Source organism: Garra rufa, chromosome 13 (genome assembly GCF_049309525.1).
Source record: "Garra rufa chromosome 13, GarRuf1.0, whole genome shotgun sequence".
NCBI lineage: Eukaryota > Metazoa > Chordata > Actinopteri > Cypriniformes > Cyprinidae > Garra > Garra rufa.
This window is the reverse complement of record NC_133373.1, coordinates 45379908-45402653: the sequence shown is the minus strand read 5'-3', so window position 1 is coordinate 45402653 and position 22746 is coordinate 45379908. Positions and strand designations below refer to the sequence as shown.

Below are 22746 nucleotides of genomic sequence, written 5' to 3'. Positions count from 1 at the left end.
ATATATATATATATATATATATATATATAATAAAATATGTAATTTTTTAAATATCTTTTTTTATTACAAAAATGGTATTAATTGACAATTACATAATAGTATAATAATATATAATAATAATTAATATATAATAATTTTAATTTTTGTAATAAAAAATAAAGATATTTAAAAATTTACATATTTTGTTATATATATATATATATATATATATATATATATATATATATATAATAAAATATGTAATTTTTTAAATATCTTTTTTATTACAAAAATGGTATTAATTGACAATTACATAATAGTATAATAATATATAATAATAATTAATATATAATAATTTAAATTTCTGTAATAAAAAATTAAGATATTCAAAATGTCTGTTCAAAATGTTTGTCATTTCATATGTAAAATAGAATTAAAATAAAATATTAACATAATATTTTATGTATTTCATACTATATTTTTTTGAGAGAGATACATTTGAAATTACTTTCTAGTTTAAAAAAATCTTCCTTTTAAACCATTTCAAAGCAAATGCATGAATAAATTTAAAATAATTACGTAATATTTCATATATGTAATTGAATTAAAATAATATATTAACATAATATTTTATGTATTTCATATTATATAATTTATTTATTTATTGAGAGGTAAATTTAAAAATTATTTTATATTTAAAAAACATATATTTAAAAAAAGCATAATTTTAAGCCATCTAAGAGCAAATACATAAATACTGAGATAAATGTTTAATATTGCCAAATAGCAGAAAAAATAGTGACATTAATTTTAATTCATCCTATTTAATATGTTATAATATTTAATATACAATAATTTAAAATATTTAATTTGACATATTTTAAAAATACATACATATATATATTTTTACATCATTTTCATAATTGATCATTCTTTTCATTTATACATTTTCCTTTTCTTTCCTTTTCTTTGTTTGTTTGTTTTTTATTAGACTAATGTTCCAACCCATCCATAATCACAAACATGAAGATTTTGAATATTCACACATCCATGTCTTTGTGATATTGCTAGTAATTATCAGTTTTTTCTTAAATAACCTTTTCATAAAGCGTCTGATAATAAGAAAATAAAAGCTGTGACATTTTCACTGATTTATATCAGTTGTAAATGAATATTTAATAAGATTATGCCTAATTTGCATATTATAAAATGATTAAAGCAGCAATGCACAAGAAAAGTCGATTTTTTAAATGGTTTGATTAAATGCAAGTGGATGATATTTTGACCTGAACTCTCACATATACAGTAAAAACAAGCTGTTTTACCGCAGTAACGTCAGAGAGGAGATGAGAGAATCTGCCGTCATGCGTGAAAATACAATCTGCTTCTAATTAGCCTGTGATTAGCCCGCTGTGTTTGTGTGTGTGTATATGTGTGTGTTGGTCTGTAATCGAAATGCAGTCAGAAATCAGCTCATGTCAAGAGAAACAGCCAAAACTGAGTGAAAAATTACTAAATAATAAGCATAAAGTATGTTATTAGGCATGTTATAAATATTAGATTTTAGTGGTTGATCCCCTTGGATGCCACACCCATTCTCATATCATTTGCATACAGGCCACACCCCCTCACACGTGTAGCCCCGCCCCTCTCACCTTCTGTTTCCGCCTCTCTTTCCTCTTTTCTTCTGTGTCCTGCAGCATTTTCTCTCTCCACAGGTCGAAGAAGTACGACGGGTTGGTGTAGAACTTCAGCCCTTCCTTCCCATCATCCCTAGAGGCAGACGCGGATCACATCAGGTGTGTTCAGTGAGGGCGTACTACATAGTGTTTTTCAATGAGAGTAGTTATGTATACTGTACACAGTGTGAGTTATTTGTATGTATGAATACTACATTTGCAGAAATGTACAGTATAGAAAACAATAAGCCAATAAAATAATTGCATAACGTTTTAGATATTTTATATTATTATTTATATTTTATATAATAATACACATACATATATTCATATATTTTATATTATAATATTTTTCATGATGTTTATACAATAAAATAATGAAAATGTGTTATATTATTTATATTTTATATAATTGTATTTATTTATTATTTATATTTTATAAAAAAACATTTAATATATTTTATGTTATATAATTAAAATAAAATGTGTTAGAATATTATTTATATTATTTTATTTATTTATTATTTATATTTTATTTATGTTATTGCATAACATTTCATTTATTTTTTATTATTATTTGTATTTTATATAATAATACACATACATATATTCATATATTTTATATTATAATATTTTTCATGATGATTATACAATAAAATAACGAAAATGTGTTATATTATTTATATTTTATATAATTGTATTTATTTATTATTTATATTTTATAAAAAACATTTAATATATTTTATGTTATATAATTAAAATAAAATGTGTTAGAATATTATTTATATTATTTTATTTATTTATTATTTATATTTTATTTATGTTATTGCATAACATTTAATTTATTTTTTATTATTATTTGTATTTTATATAATAATACACATACATATATTCATATATTTTATATTATAATATTTTTCATGATGTTTATACAATAAAATAATGAAAATGTGTTATATTATTTATATTTTATATAATTGTATTTATTTATTATTTATATTTTATAAAAAACATTTAATATATTTTATGTTATATAATTAAAATAAAATGTGTTAGAATATTATTTATATTATTTTATTTATTTATTATTTATATTTTATTTATGTTATTGCATAACATTTCATTTATTTTTTATTATTATTTGTATTTTAAATAATAATATACGTATTTTAATATATTTTATATTAAAATATTTTTTTCTTGATGATAATTGGACTGTGAAATGTATGCCATTTATTCAAAATAAAAAATAATAATAATTTATGAAAACGTGTAATGATATTAAGATTTTATATAATAATATATTTATATTTTATATTATGTTTTATTATGATAATTAGATTGTAAAATGTAATTTTACACAAAATGTAATTCAAATAAAATAATTACCTAACATTTTACATATTTTGTATTATTTTTAATAACACACATACATATATTCATATATTTTATATCATGTTTTTTCATGATAATTGGACTGAAATGTATGACATTTTATGCAAAATTCAATTGAAATAAAAATAACAAAAATGTGTTAAATTATTTATATTTAATATAATTGTATTTATTTAATTATTATTTATATTTTATAAAAATCATTTGATATTTTTTGTCATTTAATTAAAATAAAATAAAATAATAAAAATGTGTTATAATATTATTTATATTGTATATTATTTTATTTATTATTTATATTTTTATTTTATTTATATTTTATTTAAAAAAAATTACAATTGTTATTTGTTAATTATTATTATTAATACATATTTTTATATTATATTTTATATTATAATGTTTTCAAGATGTTAGTTGGACTGTCAAAATGTGTCAGTTTATTCAAAAAAAATTTTAATGTTTGATATTTATTATATAAATATAATATGTATATATATTATTATAAATAATAATTTAAAATAATAATGTATAAATTATATAAAATTATATTATTAAAAATGTATAAATAAATATTATAATTCAGAATGATAATTGGATACCAAATAAAACAAGCAACAAAGTTGTATTTTTACCTTTATTTTACTTTTTTTTATTTTATTTATTTGATACTTTTAAATTTTTTGTGGTGTCAGTGTTGGTTTTCTTGAGATTATTTTCTAACTAAAAAAAACTTTCTTTTTTTACATTATTTTTTTTTTAGGGATATAATTATTTTTTTCCTGACTATATTTTAAATATTGCCAAAAGGCTGAAAAATAAGAGATGAATTTAAGATCATAATATTTTCAAATATTAATATATAATTTTTTTGATGTATCTCACAGCCCTAGTTAGCAGTAGACGATTATTCCAAGCTGTCAATAATCACAGACAGTCATTTGACATGTGAATTTTGAGGCTGAACACCGAAAGCGTTGAGAAAAGCTGAACGCTGGTGTGAAAGGCTGATATGACACCTCCTCTGCTCCTCACACGTCTCTCTCTCAAGTTCTTCTCCTTCAGCACAAACTTCATCACACATTTGTGTTCTCATTTAATTTGAGTTTTGCTGGTCAAAATGCCAAACGAGCAAAGACTAAATAAGGACAAAAGAACAATAGAGAACAAATGAAGCAATTATCACCTCCAGACTCTCCTGACAGGCCAATCAACGCTGGAAATTACACATTCACAGAGTTTCAGCTCACAGATGAAGGAAAACATGCTTGAATTTGAGCTGCTGTGGCTGTTTCAAAATCTTACAGTCAGTAAGATGTGTTTTGTTTTTAAAGAAATGAATGCTTTTATTCATCAAGGACGCATTAAATTGATCAAAAGTGACACCAAAGACGTATAATGTTACGTAAGATTTCTATTTCAAAGAAATGCTGTTCTTTTGAACTTTCTATTCATCTGTAACTACTGAAAATAAAATGTAGCAGTTTTCAGCATATTAGAATGATTTTTGAAGAATCATGTGACACTGAAGACTGTAGTAATGATGCTGAAAATTCAACTTTGAAGATACTGGCTTGAATCCACTTTGTTTTTACGTTATAGCGTTATAATAAGATTTGGCATGTTTACTCAGACTGTCCTGATGTACATTTGTACCTTTTTTTGTGACGTTTGGACTCTGCATTGGCAATATACAGGTCAGTTAGTCATCATGGGCCACGTTTAAAAGTACTGGCTTGAATCTATCTTGTTTTTACGTTATAGCGCCCCCTTATTACTGTATATTAATACGATTTAGCATGTTTACTCAGACTGTCCTGATGTACATTTGTACCATTTTTTGTGACGTTTGGACTCTGCATTGGCAATATACAAGTCAGTTAGTCATTATGGGCCACGTTTAAAAGTACTGGCTTTAATCTATTTTGTTTTTACGTTATAGTAGTCCCTATCACTGTGAGTTAATAAGATTTGGTATGTTTACTCAGGCTGTCTTAATGTACATTTGCACCATTTTTTATGACATTTGGACTCTGTATTGGCAATATACAGGTCAATTAGTCATTATGGGCCGTGTATAAAACAAGTACTGGCTTGAATCTATTTTGTTTTTACGTTATAGCGCCCCCTATCACTGTAAATGAATGAGATTGAGCATGTTTACTCAGACTGTCCTGATGTACATTTGCACCAATTTTTGTGACATTTGGATTCTGCATTGGCAATATACAGGTCAGTTAGTCATTATGGGCTGCATTTAAAACAAGTACTGGCTTGAATCTACTTTGTTTTTACGTTATAGCGCCCCCTATCACTGTAAATTAATAAGATTTGGCATGTTTACTTAGATTGTTCTGATGTGCATTTGCACCATTTTTTGTGATGTTTGGACTCTGCATTGGCAACATACAGGTCAGTTAGTCATTATGGGCCGCCTTTAAAAAAAGTACTGGTTTGAATCTACTTTGCTTTTACGTTATAGCGCCCCCTATTACTGTAAATTAAAAAGATTTGGCATGTTTACTCAGACTGTCCTGATGTACATTTGCACCATTTTTTGTTTGGACGGTGCATTAACGATATAAAGGCTATTTTAAATTCCAATAATTTTTCACAATTTTGTACAGTATTTTTGATCAAATAAATGCAGCCTTGGTAAGCATAAGAGAATTCTTGTGTTAAATATATCCTGAGGATTCTCCAACAGATGTCTTTTGTACCATTTTTAGCAGGAGTAGAAGACAACGGTTTTACAGGAGAGGAAACATCTGTCCTGATGGCTAATAAAATAACCTCCGGTGCCGATGAGAAGAGAGAGAACGAAAGCGAGAGCGAGAGCTCATGCATATTACGCAGCTCTCAAAATAAATGTTCCAGCCTCCAGTAATGAGCATTAATTCCAGAAACACTCACACGTGTGAAAACAGCAGCAGACACATGAAAACGGCAGAAACGAGAGCACAGATGGAGACGATATCGCTCTATGATTGTATAGTTCATGTCAGTATCAACTAAATGTCCTCAGGAGAAATAAAAACACACCAATGAGTCAATAAAATATAAAGCGAAAATATGAGCTTCAGTTGAAAAATGTTTCAAGTGTATATCAAGTCTTGTTTTCTACTTTGTTATTTTAGTAATACTGAGGTCAGATGTAAATCTAATGATTCCTGTGATTATCTGTTGGGTGTGATGTGTAAATGTGGTTCTGACCTGTAGGGTGTGAGGATGTTCAGTGGCGGCGGTTGTTCGCACAGCTCGTACGTCTCCTGCATTGGGACGGGCAAAGACTGACGCTCAAACAGCTGCTGGTCCTGGATGGTGCAGCTGCGGAAGGCCTTCCTCATCGTGATGTCCTGAAGAGACACTGAAACACAAACACATGCCATATCAGACAACATTCACTGACTGACATCTGCATATCTACAGGTGAGTCTGACTGAATTGAACAGATTGATCTTGAATCTATGATAACTGGCGATTTTACATTTTCCCCAATTAAACATTTCCTGCCACTTTGAATTCTCAAAATCAATCTTACACCATTCATCCCATGTGCTTGAAGTTTAGCATGTAGCATCTAGAGATGCTCCTGATTAAAATTTGTCAATGAATTTTGATTAATGTCATTGCCTGGCAGATTCAATTCAATACTTATTTTGAATTAGTCCTATCATGACTCATTAACCTGTATGTCGTTAATGCACCGTCCAAACTTTACCAAAAATGGTGCAAACATACAGCAGGACAGTCTGAGTAAACATGCCAAATCTCACTCATTTACAGTGATAGGGAGTGCTATAGCGTAAAAACAAATTAGATTCAAGCCAGTACTTGTTTTGAACGTGGCCCATAGTGACTAATTGACCTGTATGTTGTTAATGCAGAGTCTAATCGTCACAAAAAATGGTGCAAATGCACATTAGGACAATCTGAGAAAGCATGCCAAATCTCATTAATTTACTGTGATGGGGGCGTTGTAACGTAAAAACAAACCATTGTAAAGAGACATCTCATCATTGGCAGATTCAAGCCAGTACTTGTTTAAACATGGCCCATAATGACTAACTGGCCTGTATAATGTTGATGTACTGTCCAAACTTCACAAAAAGCAAAAAGTAAGATCTTCTTTGTCTTGCCCTTGTGAAGTCAAGAGTGTGTTTGTATGTATGTATGTTTCTTAGCACATATTCTCATTTCTTTTTCCTGATATCCAGGTGTATTTCCATCACTCTTGTGTACAAAGGACTTCACCTTTCTCTTGCTGACAGGCAGCTGGCGACACTGAGGTTGATAGGAAATTAAAATGAAATGAAATCATTTGAGTAGCAGAACACAGACATGCTGTCTGATGTCAAAGCCCAACCGAGAGCAGCTATCAGCATCATTGTAATTGTCTAATTGTCCCAATTATTGTCAGACAATACAGGATGATACTTACTGCTGATGCAATTTATGCTAATTATGTAATTTTGCATGCAAATGCAATTGATCTGTTGCGTGACCAATGTTCAGGGTCTGCCAATTATGCTTTATGTTTTTGGTTTTCTCCTTTGTTGTTGTTAGATTATTAGAAGACACTACAAATAGAGCTTATGCATGGTGTTGGTTAACTCAAGCATCATTATAAGTGCTCAAAATGCTCAGTCTTTCACCTGGTGGATGATAAAATGACAGAAAAAGACTTTTAAGAACAGGGTTGCTTTTTTTAACCTACATTAAGTCAGCAAAACATTTAAGCCAGTTGTAATTTGGATGTAGCTTTAAGAAGAGAAGTGAATGTGTTTTATGATAGTTCTGGTGTTTTTATGATGTTTTTGTCAGTTTTGCAATTTGAAAAACAGGATCTGTGTGAACTCATAAGTCAAAAGGCACGAGCAGTGTAAAATCGGAATATTTTCTCTTTTGTGTTCCTGAGATGAATAAGCTTCATGTGGGTTTGAAGCGACACAAAGGAGAGTAAATGATGACTGCTTTTATAGCAAAATCTTTACATGTAAAAAGCGAAAGCCACAGAAGCTGCAGCTTGTGGCGGGTCTGTCAATATCTGCAGAGAACAGAGAATGAAGAACGATGAATGAAGACTCTTTCAGAGCTTTTATAGCCACGGCTGCTTTCATTCTGACGTGTTTCACAAAGAAAGAGCCATGAATCTAAACGCTTTCAATGAACTCAATGTGTGTGTGTTTATTAACAGCTCTTGATCAATATAATCTATGAGCAGAAACAGCAACATTCCCCTCTTATTAATCTTTTTACTAAATGTTTTCTGTTCTGTCTCTCTCGTCTTTGAAATCTTCTCCAGTCCTTCAGCTTTTCTCATAATCAAACATTTCAGACGGAGTTGTTTACATACGCTTGAATATTCAGATTCATGTAAAACATTGCGTGGGCGTTTCATGAAGACTTCTGACAAAAAACAAATCACTGAATTGATTTTTAACGGTTCACTGAAATGGACAATAAAACACGAGTCACGAGTGTTGATTGGGTCGATCTAATTTGTATCAGGCTTATTAGGTGCTGAAACCCTATTGTAATTGTTAGAATGGCCAATCTGCAATCTCTGTGTAAAACTGATTGTCGTAAGTCAATCAACCGTAAGTCGTAGAGACTTGAAACTTGAAGGAATAGTAGTAATCGTAAACTTCTAGTAGTAATAGTGAACTAAATCATTAGTCACAGTCTCAAGTGTCTTATGTTGTTGGAATCCTTGGCTCATTTCAGACAAAATGCATGCCTCAGATTCGATCGTAAGCCTGGCGAAATTTGGGGGTATTTTGTTTTTTTTTGAAAAACCTACTTTTGCAAACTAATCCTAGGTATTTCACCCGATCGGAACCAAACCAGTGCAGAAAGACTGCCAAATCACATTTTTCAAATGCGTAAATGATGGTACATTGCGTGTTTTTTCGCACATACACGTGATATTTGTATCATATGACAGAACTCCTCATTCCAGACAACTTTGCCTCTAGAACCTTTGCTGTCAATCAAATTGTTTGTTAACTGGTTGAGAAGATGTGAAAAAACTACTTTTCCGAACTGGTATTATCCTAGGTATTTCGAATGATCGGAACCAAACCAGTGCGGAAAGATTCTCTGGAGAGTGAATATTAATAATTTTCAAACAAAAAGTTGAACTTTCGACTCTCCGTCGCAAATGGATGCCAAAACATTCAAAAGGGGCAGGGTCACTTTTAGTAAAATGATTAAAACTCCTGAACGGAATGAGATATCTTCACCAAACTCAGAACACTTATGTAAGAGCTCAATATGAGGTCACAGGACAAAAAACGCAGAGCTTGACCACGTATTGGCGCTATAAGAGGGGAAAAAATGGCAATAGCTATGCTGTGCCATGCCAAAAATGTCTATAAGTGTCTATATCAATAAAACATGGTCGCCTTTGGCAGATGAATTTTGAGCACCTACTAAACAAGGTTAACAGAGGCCGATTGGAACGATACTTGGTGGGCCTGTTTCCATCACAGCCCCAAAGGTCTGTGAGAAATTTGAAAGAAATTGGCCACTGGGGAGGGGGAAAACACATTTTTCAACGGTGCAAATGATTGTATATTGTGCAGTTTTTCGCACATACACATTATATTTGTACCAGATGACAGAACTTTTCATTCCAGGCAACTTTGCCTCTAGAACCACTGCTGTCAATCAAATCGTTTGTTAAACGATTGAGAAGATGTACAAAACCTATTTTCGCGAACTAGTCCTAGGGTTTTTGGCTTAATCTGAGAAAAAAAAAACACTGCAGTACAATTCTCTGGACTCTCTAGGTCAATAAGAGTGTTGAATTTTACCCTTTGGGAAGTTATAACGGGATCATTTAGAAAAGAGGGCTGTCTGAATTGACCTAAAATCCTATAAAGACTAAAGGAAAACTCAAAAATACACAAAACCTGCTGAGCACATGCTCCAGGTGATTCTAAACATGCATGCAAAGATTTAAGGGGATCGGACCACAGTTGGCGCAAAAACAGTCATAAAAAATATTATTATCAGTGATTTAGGTGGTTACAGGCTTGCTAAAGAATGTCTTTTTCATATGTGCTTAAATGTCTTAAAGCATTGCCTTAAAAACAAAATAAAATGTATAAAAAAATATTTCATTACATGCATGCAACGTATGTATGTAATTTATTAAGGCAACATTTCTCATTTTAATTTTATTTAATTTTTTTTACATTATATAATAAAATAATTTTTATATTAATAAACCCACAAAATTACAGGGGTCATAATGAGTTTCACCACAGACCAACAGAGACACTGAGGATCCGCCGTTAATTCAGATCAGATGCTCAAACTGAGCTTTCCTGCTTTTTTCCATGAAGTGTTAAACATTTACAGCATGAATTGTGTTTCTATGTGCGTGTGTTTGATCCTCAGAATTGATGCTTCATTGATTTAAACTCGAGCGAGCGTCCGATTTCAATAAAACTCAGCCATCCAGTTTGTCAAAACACTTGCAGAGCAGAAACGAAATAAACAGTTTTCTGAAGGACTTTCCACCGCGGTAAACAGTCATTTATCTCAACATGAGGGGCATTTACTCGCTCTCATGGTGCTTCTAGCTTTGTGTGTGAGAAACAGACTGAAAATGTTCTCTTTTGCATATTTTGGACATTTGGTTGAAAAAATGTAGTTTTAACATTGAAACATTTGAAGTGGACAAACAAAATACTAATAAATAAACATTACAATCTTACTCATTTACCCATAACATTGAAACAACACTGCAAAATCAATGTCAATTTGATTTCTTTTCTGTTTGATCTCAAACTAAATTTAACAGAGATATAATCCAGTGTTATTTAAAAATTGAGATCCTTTAATATTCAGAATGTTTTTATATTTGCAGTTTTTGTTTTAATTGTAATTATAGTTTGAGTCACTTTGTTTTCTGTTTTTGCCATTTTTATTAGTTTTTTTTTTAAGTTAAAAAGGTAATCGTGACACTTTATCTAATAATTTAGGCTTTGTTTCTCACAATTCTGAGAATTTATTCATTTTTAGTTTAGCAACATGTCACTTTTTGCAAACATGTTTTATATTTATATATGTATATGGGAAATTATTCTTATTTTTTATTTATTTGTATTTTTTTATTATTTACAGAATTTATTATTATTTTAAAATGCCCTATTATTAAAAACATTATTTAGTAATACAAATATTCAGTTTAGACCTACAATAATTTGGTAAACACTTGCATTTGCATTTATATTATTTTATTTAATGCATCCGCTTTAAATTGAAGTTGTGATCTGAAGTGTAGCTCTACTGTTTTCATTTTTAGTTAAGCAATTTTTTTATGAAAATAAATTAAATTGGCCCTGCTTTAGCAATATGTCACTTTTTGCAAATTTTTTATATTTATATATGCATATAGGAAATTATTATTTTTTACTATTTTATTAGTATTTTTTTTATTATTTACACTATTTATTTAATATTTTTTTAAAATGACCTATTATTAAAAACATTATTTAGTAATACAAATATTTAATTTAGACCTACATTCATTTGGTGAACACTTGCATTCGCATTTAAATTAATGCATCTGCTTGAAACTTGTGATCTGAAGTGTAGCTCTACTGTTTAGTTAAGCAATTTTTTTATGAAAATAAATTAAATTGGCCCTGCTTTAGAAATATGTCTTTTATTATTTTTTTTATTATTATAATTTTTTATTATTTTATTTGTATTATTTTTTTTTATTTACACTATTTATTTATTATTATTTTAAAATTCCCTATTGTTAAAAACTTTATTTAATAATATAAATATTTAATTTAGACCTACATCCCCTTCAAATCGAAAGTTAGCTCTACTGTTTTCATTTATTTATTTATTTTTTTTTGTAAAATTAAAACCTTTTGCATGCATAATATTTACCAAACCATTAGCTGTTTAAAATGGTTTCATCATGTCACACCGCAGGAACATCAAGTCCCCAAACTCATCTGTCAGACCCGAGTGCTGCAGATCCTCCAGGGCTTTTCACTTCGGATCTTTCCGTGTCGGTCTGAAGCGGAATCGGACTGACGGAGCGTTTCGGATGTGTCCTTACCGACACGGATCACTTCACCGCGAGAGACGGCCCGGCAGGATCTCCACACGGTAATTCTGTTCACCATTACAGTAATTACTCTTTTAACAGCTCACAAAAGACGGCGTCTCACTCGAGTGCTACTGGACTGAACCCGCAACGGGTCGCTCTCTGTAATAAAACCCCTTTACAGAGACTGGAGTTCACGGAGCGCGGGGTAATTGAAATTGTTTCAGGCTGATAAAAGCGGTGGAGGCGTGTGAGAGAGAGAGACGAGCTCATTGTGACAGCGCTGATCATCCATCACACTACAGCTCTTTATAACCAATCCACGTTCACACTCACTGTATAGAGAGCAACACTCCAGCTCTGGAGGTAAAAACTCATTCTCTGTAAGGAAATTGATTTTTAACAATAACTGACAAACCTTTAAACAGAGCTCTTGTGAGCTTCGATGTTGTTAATCGATTGTATTTGCTTTTGGTGAAGTCATCAGTGTACATTAATTCTGCTTATTTTTGTTTTAAATAATCGTGATTCGGGCTCTAAAGTCCAGATCTGAATCAAACGCTTCGAAGTTCCGTTTCCTAATCTGCTTCGAAGTTCCGTTTCATAATCCGAATCAAATCATTTGCAATCTTGCTCTGAAGTCCTGATCTGAATCCAATAATTCGTGCTCCGAAGTCCCGATCTGAATCAAATGATTTGCAATTCGAGCTCCAAAGTTCCGATCTGAATTTAAATGATTCATTTGATTCGTGTTCCAAAGTCACAATCTAAATCAAATTATTCGCAATCCCATTCTGAAGTCCTGATCTGAATTTAATGATTTGCGTTCTAAAGTTCTGATATAAATTAAATGATTCGCGATTCGTGCTCCGAAGTTCTGATCTGAATCAAAATATTCTTGAAACTGCTCTGAAGTTCCGATCTGATTCAAATGATTTGCGATTCACACACTCAAGTTCCACTCAAATTATTCACAATTCGAACTCCGAAGTTCTGATCTGAATCAAAAGATTTGTAATTCGCACTCCGAAGTTCTAATCTGAATCAACAGATTCCCAAATCTGCTCTAAAGTCCTGATCTGAATTAAATGATTCGCGATACACAAAGTTTCGAACAATTGATTCTCAAACCCGCTCTGAAATCCCGATCTGAATCAAACGATTTGCGATTTGCGCACCAAAGTTCCGATCTAAATCAAATGATTCGTGATTCGTGCTCCAAAGTTCTGATCTGAAACAAAATATTCTTGAAACTGCTCTGAAGTTCCGATCTGATTCAAACGATTTGCGATTCACGTACTCAAGTTCCAATCAAATGATTCACAATTTAAACTCCGAAGTTCTGATCTGAATCAAAAGATTCGCAAACCGCTCCGAAGTTCCAATCTGAATCAAAAAATTCTCAAACCTGCTCTGACGTCCCAAACTGAATCAATTGATTCACGATTTGTGCTCTGAAGTTCTGATCTGAATCAAAAGATTCGCAAACCGCTCCGAAGTTCCGATCTGAATCACATGATTTGCAATTCACGCTCTAAAGTTACGATTTGAATCAAAAGATTCTCAAACCTGCTCCCAAATTTCCGAATTGAATCAAAAGATTCATGATTCACGCTCCAAAGTTCAATTCTGAATCAACAGATTTGCGATTCACGCTTCGAAGTTCGGATCTGAATCAAAAGATTCTCAAACCCACTCTGATGTCCTGATCTAAATCAAATGATTCGGGATACACAAAGTTTCAATCAAATGATTCGCGTACCCGCTCTTAAGTCCTGATCTGATTGAAATGATTTGCAATTCTTGCACCGAAGTTCCGATCTAAATTAAATGATTTGCAATACATGATACGATTGAGGCGGTTCGAAACAGTGAATCATTTTGCGACACAATGGTTTAACTGATTCGAATTTCAAGAAGCTCAGTTTCACCTATAACTATACGTGCTAATTAGAATCATTTCAAGCGGGGTTGAAATTCGGAAATGAATGGCTCTTTTGATCTGGCTTTTTTATAAGTGAATCGTTTGAAGTGAATGATCAAAGCCACATGTTTGAATCAATCGGAGCAGTTCCAGCATAAATGACTTACTCAATTGACTACTACTGGCTTAGCTCGCTAGTTTTATGACTTCAACTGAAATAAGCGGAAAAAGTATGATGTTTACAAATAAAATATTCATAATTACATTCCAAAGATAACATCCAACACAAATCACCATATTAGAATGATTTCTGAAGGATCATGTGACGCTGAAGACTGAAGTAATGATGCTGAAAATTAAGCTTTATTCGCAGAAATAAATTACATTTTAACAGATATTCACGTAGAAAACAGCTATTTTAAATTGTAATAATATTTCTGAATTTTTACTGTATTTTTGATCACTAAGCAGAAGATATTTTCAAAAACATAAAAAAAAATTACCAACCACAAACTTCTGAACAGTAGTGTAACAAATGCAAAAAAATATTTTTATTCTTATTCTTATTTTTATTGTAAAACCAGCTTTTCTCTTTTAGTGTGAAAAGCTAGCAGGTTGAGCTCAGGCATTCTGTTGGTGGATAAGAGGAATCTGTCTGTCTCTCAGTCTGTTATCAGATATCTCGGCTCTGTCGAGCTTCCAGAAAACATGCTGTCAGTTTCACCAGTCGAGAAACTCAATCACAGCCGATAACAGACTGAACAGAGTCTGTGAGTGAGTGTGTGTGTGTGTGTGTGTGTGTGTGCGTGCGTGTGTGTGTGTGTGCGTGCGTGTGTGTGTGTGTGTGTGTGTGTGTGTGTGTGTGTGTGTGTGTGTGTGTGTGTGTGTGTGTGTGTGTGTGTGTGTGTGTGTGTGTGTGTGTGTGTGTGTGTGTGTGTTTGTACTCACACTCCTCCTCTTTGGGGTCGAGTTGAGTGACGCTGATTGACAAGCGGTCGACTCTCTCCTGAAGCGAATTCACTCGAAAGGAGAAGGAATGAGCTTCATTAAAAAGCTCACCGAACAAATCCTCCGCATATTTACCTGAACACACACAAAAACCCAAATCAAAAGAAAAATACATGAGTTTCACGATAATTAACGTCAGTTTTAGTTATTCTCATTATTCTTCTGTGATTCTTGTTACTATAATAAAATTAGTTTTGTTTTATTATTATTATTGGGGGTAATGCATTACAAGTAATGCAAGTTACGTAATCAGATTACTTTTTTCAAGCAACTAGTAAAGTAATGCATTACTTTTTAATTGACATGAAAATATCTGAGTTACTTTTTCAAATAAGTAACAGCAGTTACTTTGCTTTACCATTTATTGACTGAGAAGTCTTGAGAGAAAATTGGGAGTTTGGGAGAATTAGGAAGGCGTTGTGTGCGAGCACTAAAAAAATGATTCAATATTCCTCAAAATAAGTTTTTTGATGAATCAAATAAAATATTTCTTTCTAAAACTGCTATTTGCAATATCTACTTGCTACTTTCTCATTTAACACAATAATAGCTTTAAATAATCTATTGTGGGTTTTTTCACAGCCAAATTTACAAATTTAGTTCACGATTAATTAACTTAAACATTTAAATCGACTGACAGCCCTATAAATAATACAAATATCCTTTATGTATTTGTTCAACTTTCTTCTCCTGTGTTCTGCTGTACAGACCTTAATTTACTTTTCCTTCAGCCTGAGGTGTATTCATTTCACTTTTGGTTTGAAAGGGCTTTTATAAGGTTACACTTTTTTAAACTGAGGTTTATACATCATCTGAAAGCTGATAAATGAGATACAGCTATTTCAAAATCTGGAATCTGAGGGTGCAAAAAAATCTAAATATTGAGAAAATAAACAAAAAGCATTCATGTGCGAAAAACAAATACTCATGTGTTATTAGAAATAAATTGATTAAAACTACAAAAGAAGTGCAGCGAGTGATTCCCTCTTTTCTGTTATGGTTAGATTAACATTAATCAATAATAGAAATACTGTAATGCACAAATCAAATATAATGTTACACATCAGATGTTTTTCCCCAAACGTTCACTTAAGACAGAACAGATTATGTTTGCGTGAATACTGTAATTCTGTGCATTTATCGGGTTTGTGTGCCGTCTGAAGCGCTTTATGCGCACACTTTGGATGACAGTCAGCGCCAGAAGCGAGCAGAGAAAAGCTAATGCTCTCAGTAAATGTACAAATAAAGAAACTTTTAGACGTCTAATCTCTATTTGGAGCATTTGGGATCGCTAGACGGGGGCTTAATAAACTCATAATTTTTTTTTTTTTTACCATTTTGCCTGTACCTAAAAATATCCTGTGCTCATTTGCACTCATTTTGCCAGCAAGGGTAACATAAGACGTCATTAAACCGCGGAGAAGTACCAAATTGTAGCAATTTTAATGACGTACTGAACGCAATGCCTCAGAAAATCCGATCTGCCTGTTTACATGACAGTCGCATTGGCACATATCCCATTTATATCTGATTTATTTCCACATATGACTCAGGCCTGAAACAGATCTCAAAATATCCGAATGCATGTTATTTTTTTTTTTTTTTTTTTTTGAAATAATACTTTTTGATGATTTTATTAATTGATACATTTTTATTTTTTGCATTTTTCAGTTTTCTACTTCTATTTAGCTTTAGTTTTGTTATTTTTAATAGTTTTTAATTTGTTTCTTAATTAATACATTTTTTGTTTATTTTATTAATTCATTTTTATTTTTTATTTGTTTTTATTTCAATTTAGATCTAGTTTAATTTTTACTAGTTTTTAATTAATTAATACATTTTTGATGATTTTATTAGTTAATTTATTTTTAGTTTCAGTATTTTTTTAATTTTCTATAGTTTTTTTCTAGTTTATATGGGCAAAAAAAATCGCAATCGGGTTGCATTTAACTGACAGTGTAAACGGGGCCTACGTAACGTAACACAATATTGTAATGCATTACTTTTAAAAGTAACTTCCCCAGTAGTGATTCTAAATATGTGACCTTGGACCACAAAACCAGTCTTAAGTCGCTGGGGTATATTTGTAGCAATAGCCAAAAATACATTGCATGGGTCAAAATTTTTGATTTTTCTTTTATGCCAAAAATCATTAGGAAATTAAGTAAAGATCATGTTCCATGAAATTTTTTTTGTAAAATTCCTACTGTAAATATATCAAAATGTAATTTTTGATTAGTAAAATGCATTGTAAAGAACTTAATTTGGACAACTTTAAAGGTGATTTTCTCAGTATTTAGAATTTTTTGCACCCTCAGATTCCAGATTTTCAAATAGACGTATCTCGGCCAAATATTGTCCTATCCTAACAAACCATACAATCAATAAAAAGCTTATTTATTGAGCTTTCATATGATGTATACATCTCAGTTTTGTGAAATGTAACCTTATGACTGGTTTTGTGGTCCAGGGTCACATATGTTCTGAACTCACTCAGGCTGCTCAGCTGCCGTATGACGTTGGCCAGAGAGATGTTGGTCACACACTCCAGCTCATTCTTGATGGTGTGCGGCAGAGCCGTGTGACACAGGTGACGAGGCTCGATACTGCGCTTGACCAGCGGCATCCTGACGCACTCGCTCGCTCACCACACCTGACGGAGAGAGAGAGAGAGAGAGAGACAGCTGTGAGCATCAGTGAGTCGCGTGGAGAATCACAGCTGTTCGATACGCTCAGGCACAAATAATCACATTACGAGCGAAACATTCCACGAATCAGTTTGGAACTATCTCACGCTTCAGACTGTACAACATTATCTGTTTGTATTTATATTGTAGCTAGTCACAAATGCTGTAACATAAACATAATACTTCTTATTTTTATATATATTTTTACAAATGTGACCCTGAACCACAAAACCAGTCTTAAGATCTTATGTTTTGTAAATTTCATGTTGTGAATATATCAAAATGTAATTTTTGATTAGTAATATGCATTACTAAGAACTTCATTTGGACAATTTTAAAGGCAATTTTCTCATTATTTTGTTTTTTTTCCACCCTCAGATTCCAGATTTTCAAATAGTTGTATCTCAGCCAAATATTGTCCTATCCTAAGAAATCATACATCAATGGAAAGCTTATTTATCAGAAAAAATGTATTATTACACTGCAAAAAATGCTTTTCTTACTAAGATTTTTTGTCTTGTTTCCAGCCAAAATATCTAAAAATTCTTAAATCAAGAAGGATTTTCTAGACGAGTAAAAGTTAGTCTTATTTTCAGAAAAAACAAGTCAAAATTAAGTGTGTTTTTGCTTGAACAAGCAAAATAGTCTGCCAATGGGGTAAGAAAAATAATCTTGTTTTCTGTTTGAAATAAGATTTTTTTTCGTACCCCATTGGCAGATTATTTTGCTTGTTCTAAGAAAAAATAACTTAATTTTGGCTTGTTTTTTCTGAAAACAAGAAAATAATTTTTACTCGTCCAGAAAATCCTTCTTGATTTAAGAATTTTTAGATATTTTGGCTGGAAACAAGAAAAAAAATCTAAGTAAGAAAATCATTTTTAGCAGTGAATTATTACTATATATATATATATATATATATATAAAATAATTAAATATTTGATATTTCTAAAATTAAAAATTACAATATATAATACCTTTACATTTTTTGCTAACTTTAAATCAATTACAATTAAAAATAAAACATTTAAAGTCACAATTACAATACTTACTATATATATTTATACATAAACAGTTTTAATTATTACCATTTTAATATAATATTAATTCATATAAATGTATACAGTATTAATATAAATAATATACATATTTTTTCCCATTTGTATTAACTTATAATTAATTATTATAAGTGAGAAATTATATTTCTCTAATTAAAATAATTACTCTATATATAATACTTAGCTTAAAATAAATTATAATTTAAAGTAAATAATAAATAAATACATTTTTACAATTAAAATAATTTATTATATATATATATATATACACACACACACACACACACATTTTTAAGATCTTATAATCAATTATAATTTAGAATTTCAATTATATTTCAAAAATTAAAATAAGTACTGTATATATAATACATTTTTACAATTAAAATAATTACTATACATATATATACATACATTTTTAAGATCTTAGAATCAATTATAATTTAAAATAAATAATAATTATTATCACAAATTAAATAAATTATTTTTTAAATTAAAATAATTAGTATATATACAAATAAATACAATGTTTTGACATTTTTTGATAAATTACAATCAAATATTAAATAATTAAATAAATATTAAATAAATAACATGTTTTTATAATTATATATAACTATATATAACTCTATATATATATATATATATATATATATATATATATATATTTAATTATTTATTTTATTTTTTAATTTTCTTTCGTTTTAGGAAAACCAGTCAAAGCTGAATAAATGAGCTTTCCATTGATGTATAGTTTGTTATGATAGGACAATATTTGGCTGAGATACAACTACTGAGAAATCTGCAATCTGCGTGTGCAAAAAAACAAAACATTGAGAAAAGTTGTCTAAATGAAGCTCTTAGTGATGCATATTACTATTCAAAAATTAAGTTTTGATATATTTACGTTAGGAAATTTACAAAATAATCTTAATTTCCTAATCAATAACAAAAGTTCTTTAACAAAAGAAAAATCGATAATTTTGACCCATACAATGTATTTTAAATATATCTGTGCTACTCAAGACTGGTTTTGTGCTCCAGGGTCATATTTAATATTCAGTTTGACTCCTGCTGTGGACGATCAGCATGTTCTTCTTGATTTGTCAGAGTTTCGGTGATGGAGCGAGTGTGAAGGAGCTGGCTTGTTTAATGATGATGAAGGATCGTCACGCCACTAAATCAGAGCTTGATGAACAGCAGACTAGTGGACATTCAGTCTGTACTGTACTAGACACAAATAACCTCTGACAAACAAAAATGTATATATATATAAATCAGCATGTCTCTCTCCTTTCATAATGCACATTATGCCACTTTCCTCTTGAACCCTGATGACCCTGTGTAACCTTTCCATCACCTCACTGTTGCCATAGCAGCAGAGTTTAACCCCTGTGTGTCAGACAGGCGCTTCACATTTCCGTATATAAACTCTAGCTTCAGCTCAAGGCCTGAGTGATTTTAATTAGTCAAACTCCAACTAAAAAAACTCTGACAGAAGCAGAGAGAACGACCTGCTCACAGAAACACACTGACATGAGAAAAATGAGAATGAGAACAAACCAGACAACAGAGTCTTATATTACAGCAGAATAAATGGATCTGTTCATTATACACTTTATTTACAATTAATTAATACATTTTGATGATTTTATTAATTAATTAATTTTTTGGTTTAAGTGTTTTTAGATTTCTATTCCTGTTTAGCTTCAGTTTAATTATTTTTATTAGTTAATACATTTTGAAGATTTTATTTATTTAAGCTTTAGTTTTGTTATTTTTATTCGTTTTTAATTAATGAATACTTTTTTTAAAGGTTTTATTAATTTATTTTTTGTTTCAGTATTTTTTGTTTTTATTTCTGTTTAGCTTTAGTTTTTTTTATAGTTTTTTAATTAATACATTAACATAATTTTTTTTGTTTATTAAGTTATTTAGTTTTAGCTTTCTATTTCTATTTAGCTTTAGTTTTGTTTTTATTCCTTTTTAAATAATTATTTTTTGATGATTTTGTTGATGTATTTACTTTTAGTTTTAGTATTTTCTTTATTTTTCTTTTTAGCTTTAGTTTTGTTATTTGTAATATTTTTAATTAATACATTTTGTTTATTTTATTATTTTTTATTTTTCGTTTTAGTATTTTTTTTTACTTTCTATTTCTATTTAGCTTTAGTTTTTTTAATTTGTTTTTAAATAATTATTCTTTTGATGATTTTATTAATGTATTTATTTTTAGTTTTGGTATTTTCTTTATTTTTATTTTTATATTTAGCTTTAGTTTTGTTATTTTTAATATTTTTAATTCGTTTTTAATACATTTTTGTTTTTTATTAATTTTTTCTATTTGTCATTTTAGTATTTTTTGTTTTCTGTTTCTATTTAGCTTTATTTTTTTAATTAATTAACACATTTTTTATGATTTTATTCATTTATTATTATTATTTTTTTAGTTTTCTATTTCTACTTAGCTTGTTTAGTCTTTTGGTTTTTCTAATTAATACATGTTTGTTTATTTTATTTTGTTTTCTATTTCTGTTTAGCTTTAGTTTTGTTATTTTTAATATAATATTTTGTTCATTTGTTAATTCATATATTCTTATTTTTTTATTGTTATTTTAGTCCATATTTAATTTAAATTCTATGCCAAGCCAACATTTCTCATTTTTGTTTAATTTAACTTTTTTTTTTTATCTAATATTTGTATTTTATTTTCAGCTTTGTTTCAATGAATGAGAAATATTTTGAATAGTTTTAGTCGCAGTTCTGGTTAATAATAAGAATGCTTTTGAGTTTTTGCAGATGTAGAGGAAATGATTTGTTCTATTATAGCACAGCCTGATGATTCATCCACAATAAGAGCAGAGTCATGAATGAAATGTTGACGTCAGGTTGACTGTAATGGAATAACGCGACGAGCTGCTGATGGCTATTTGATATGCAGAAAGCAATTAGCTGAGCGCCGAGAGAAGGAGACTGCGGAAATCAACCAGTCCCTTTACAATCGCACATCACCACGGCAACCTCGCGCTGGGATGGCGGTCATTGTCCTTCCCGCCGCTGTCACAGCCAATATTCACACATCCCACAATCCTCTGGGGCTGCACACGCTCACGGGCATCCCAGCATCCTCTGCTGTCATCCTGCCCACAGACTCACATTACAGACATTTCTGCTATTGCTATTGCATACTGTTGATACATTTGCAGTGATTTTGTCTCTGCAGACATTTTTAAGAATATGTCATAAAATTTTGTTTTTCAAATGTTTCAGTAAGAAACGACATTAGTTTGGGTTCAGTAAGATTTTTTCTTTCATGTTTAATTTAAAAGTCTCTTTTGCTCACCAAGGCTGCATTTATTTAATCAAAAATACAGTAAAAAAAATTGTGAAATATTATTGCAACTTAAAATAGCAGTTTTCTATGTCAATCTATGTTAAAATGTAATAAATAAATAAATACAAATAATATAATAATATATATATGTAATGTTTAAGAACTTATAATCAATTGTAATATAAAGTAAATAATTAATTAATGAAGTACAATATTTTAAGTGTTTATTGTATTAACATATATTGTATATTTAATACTTTTATTATTTTATAATGTATATATTTAATATTATCATTTTAAAAGTATGCAGGACAGCACCAGCCAAAATGAAGGAAAACATTTATTTTTTATTTAATACAATATTTAAATGTATTTGAAAATAATAATAACTGAAAATAATATATATATATATATATATATATATAATATATATATATATATATATATATATATATATATATATATATATATATATATAATGTATGTAGTGTTTATATAAATATTATATACAAATTTCTTCCAATTTTTATGAACTTAGAATCAATTATAATTTAGCATAATTAATAGTACTTTAATAAATGATTTCTAAAATTAAAATAATTACTCTCTATA

At 29.7% G+C, this 22746-nt stretch overlaps 1 protein-coding gene across 1 annotated transcript in view; it reads right to left on the bottom strand.

The window, feature by feature from the left end:
* Nucleotides 1-17712, bottom strand: part of wasf1 (WASP family member 1) — a 40157-nt gene extending 22445 nt beyond the window's left edge. The window contains exons 1-4 of the mRNA XM_073816534.1: nt 17555-17712; nt 15002-15136; nt 6264-6417; nt 1635-1752 (exon numbers count right to left, since the gene is read on the bottom strand). Of these exons, the coding sequence (XP_073672635.1) occupies nt 1635-1752; nt 6264-6417; nt 15002-15136; nt 17555-17687 (540 nt within the window). The 5' untranslated portion in view covers nt 17688-17712. The remainder of the gene's footprint in view (nt 1-1634; nt 1753-6263; nt 6418-15001; nt 15137-17554) is intronic.
* Between the last annotated feature and the right edge of the window lie 5034 nt (nt 17713-22746).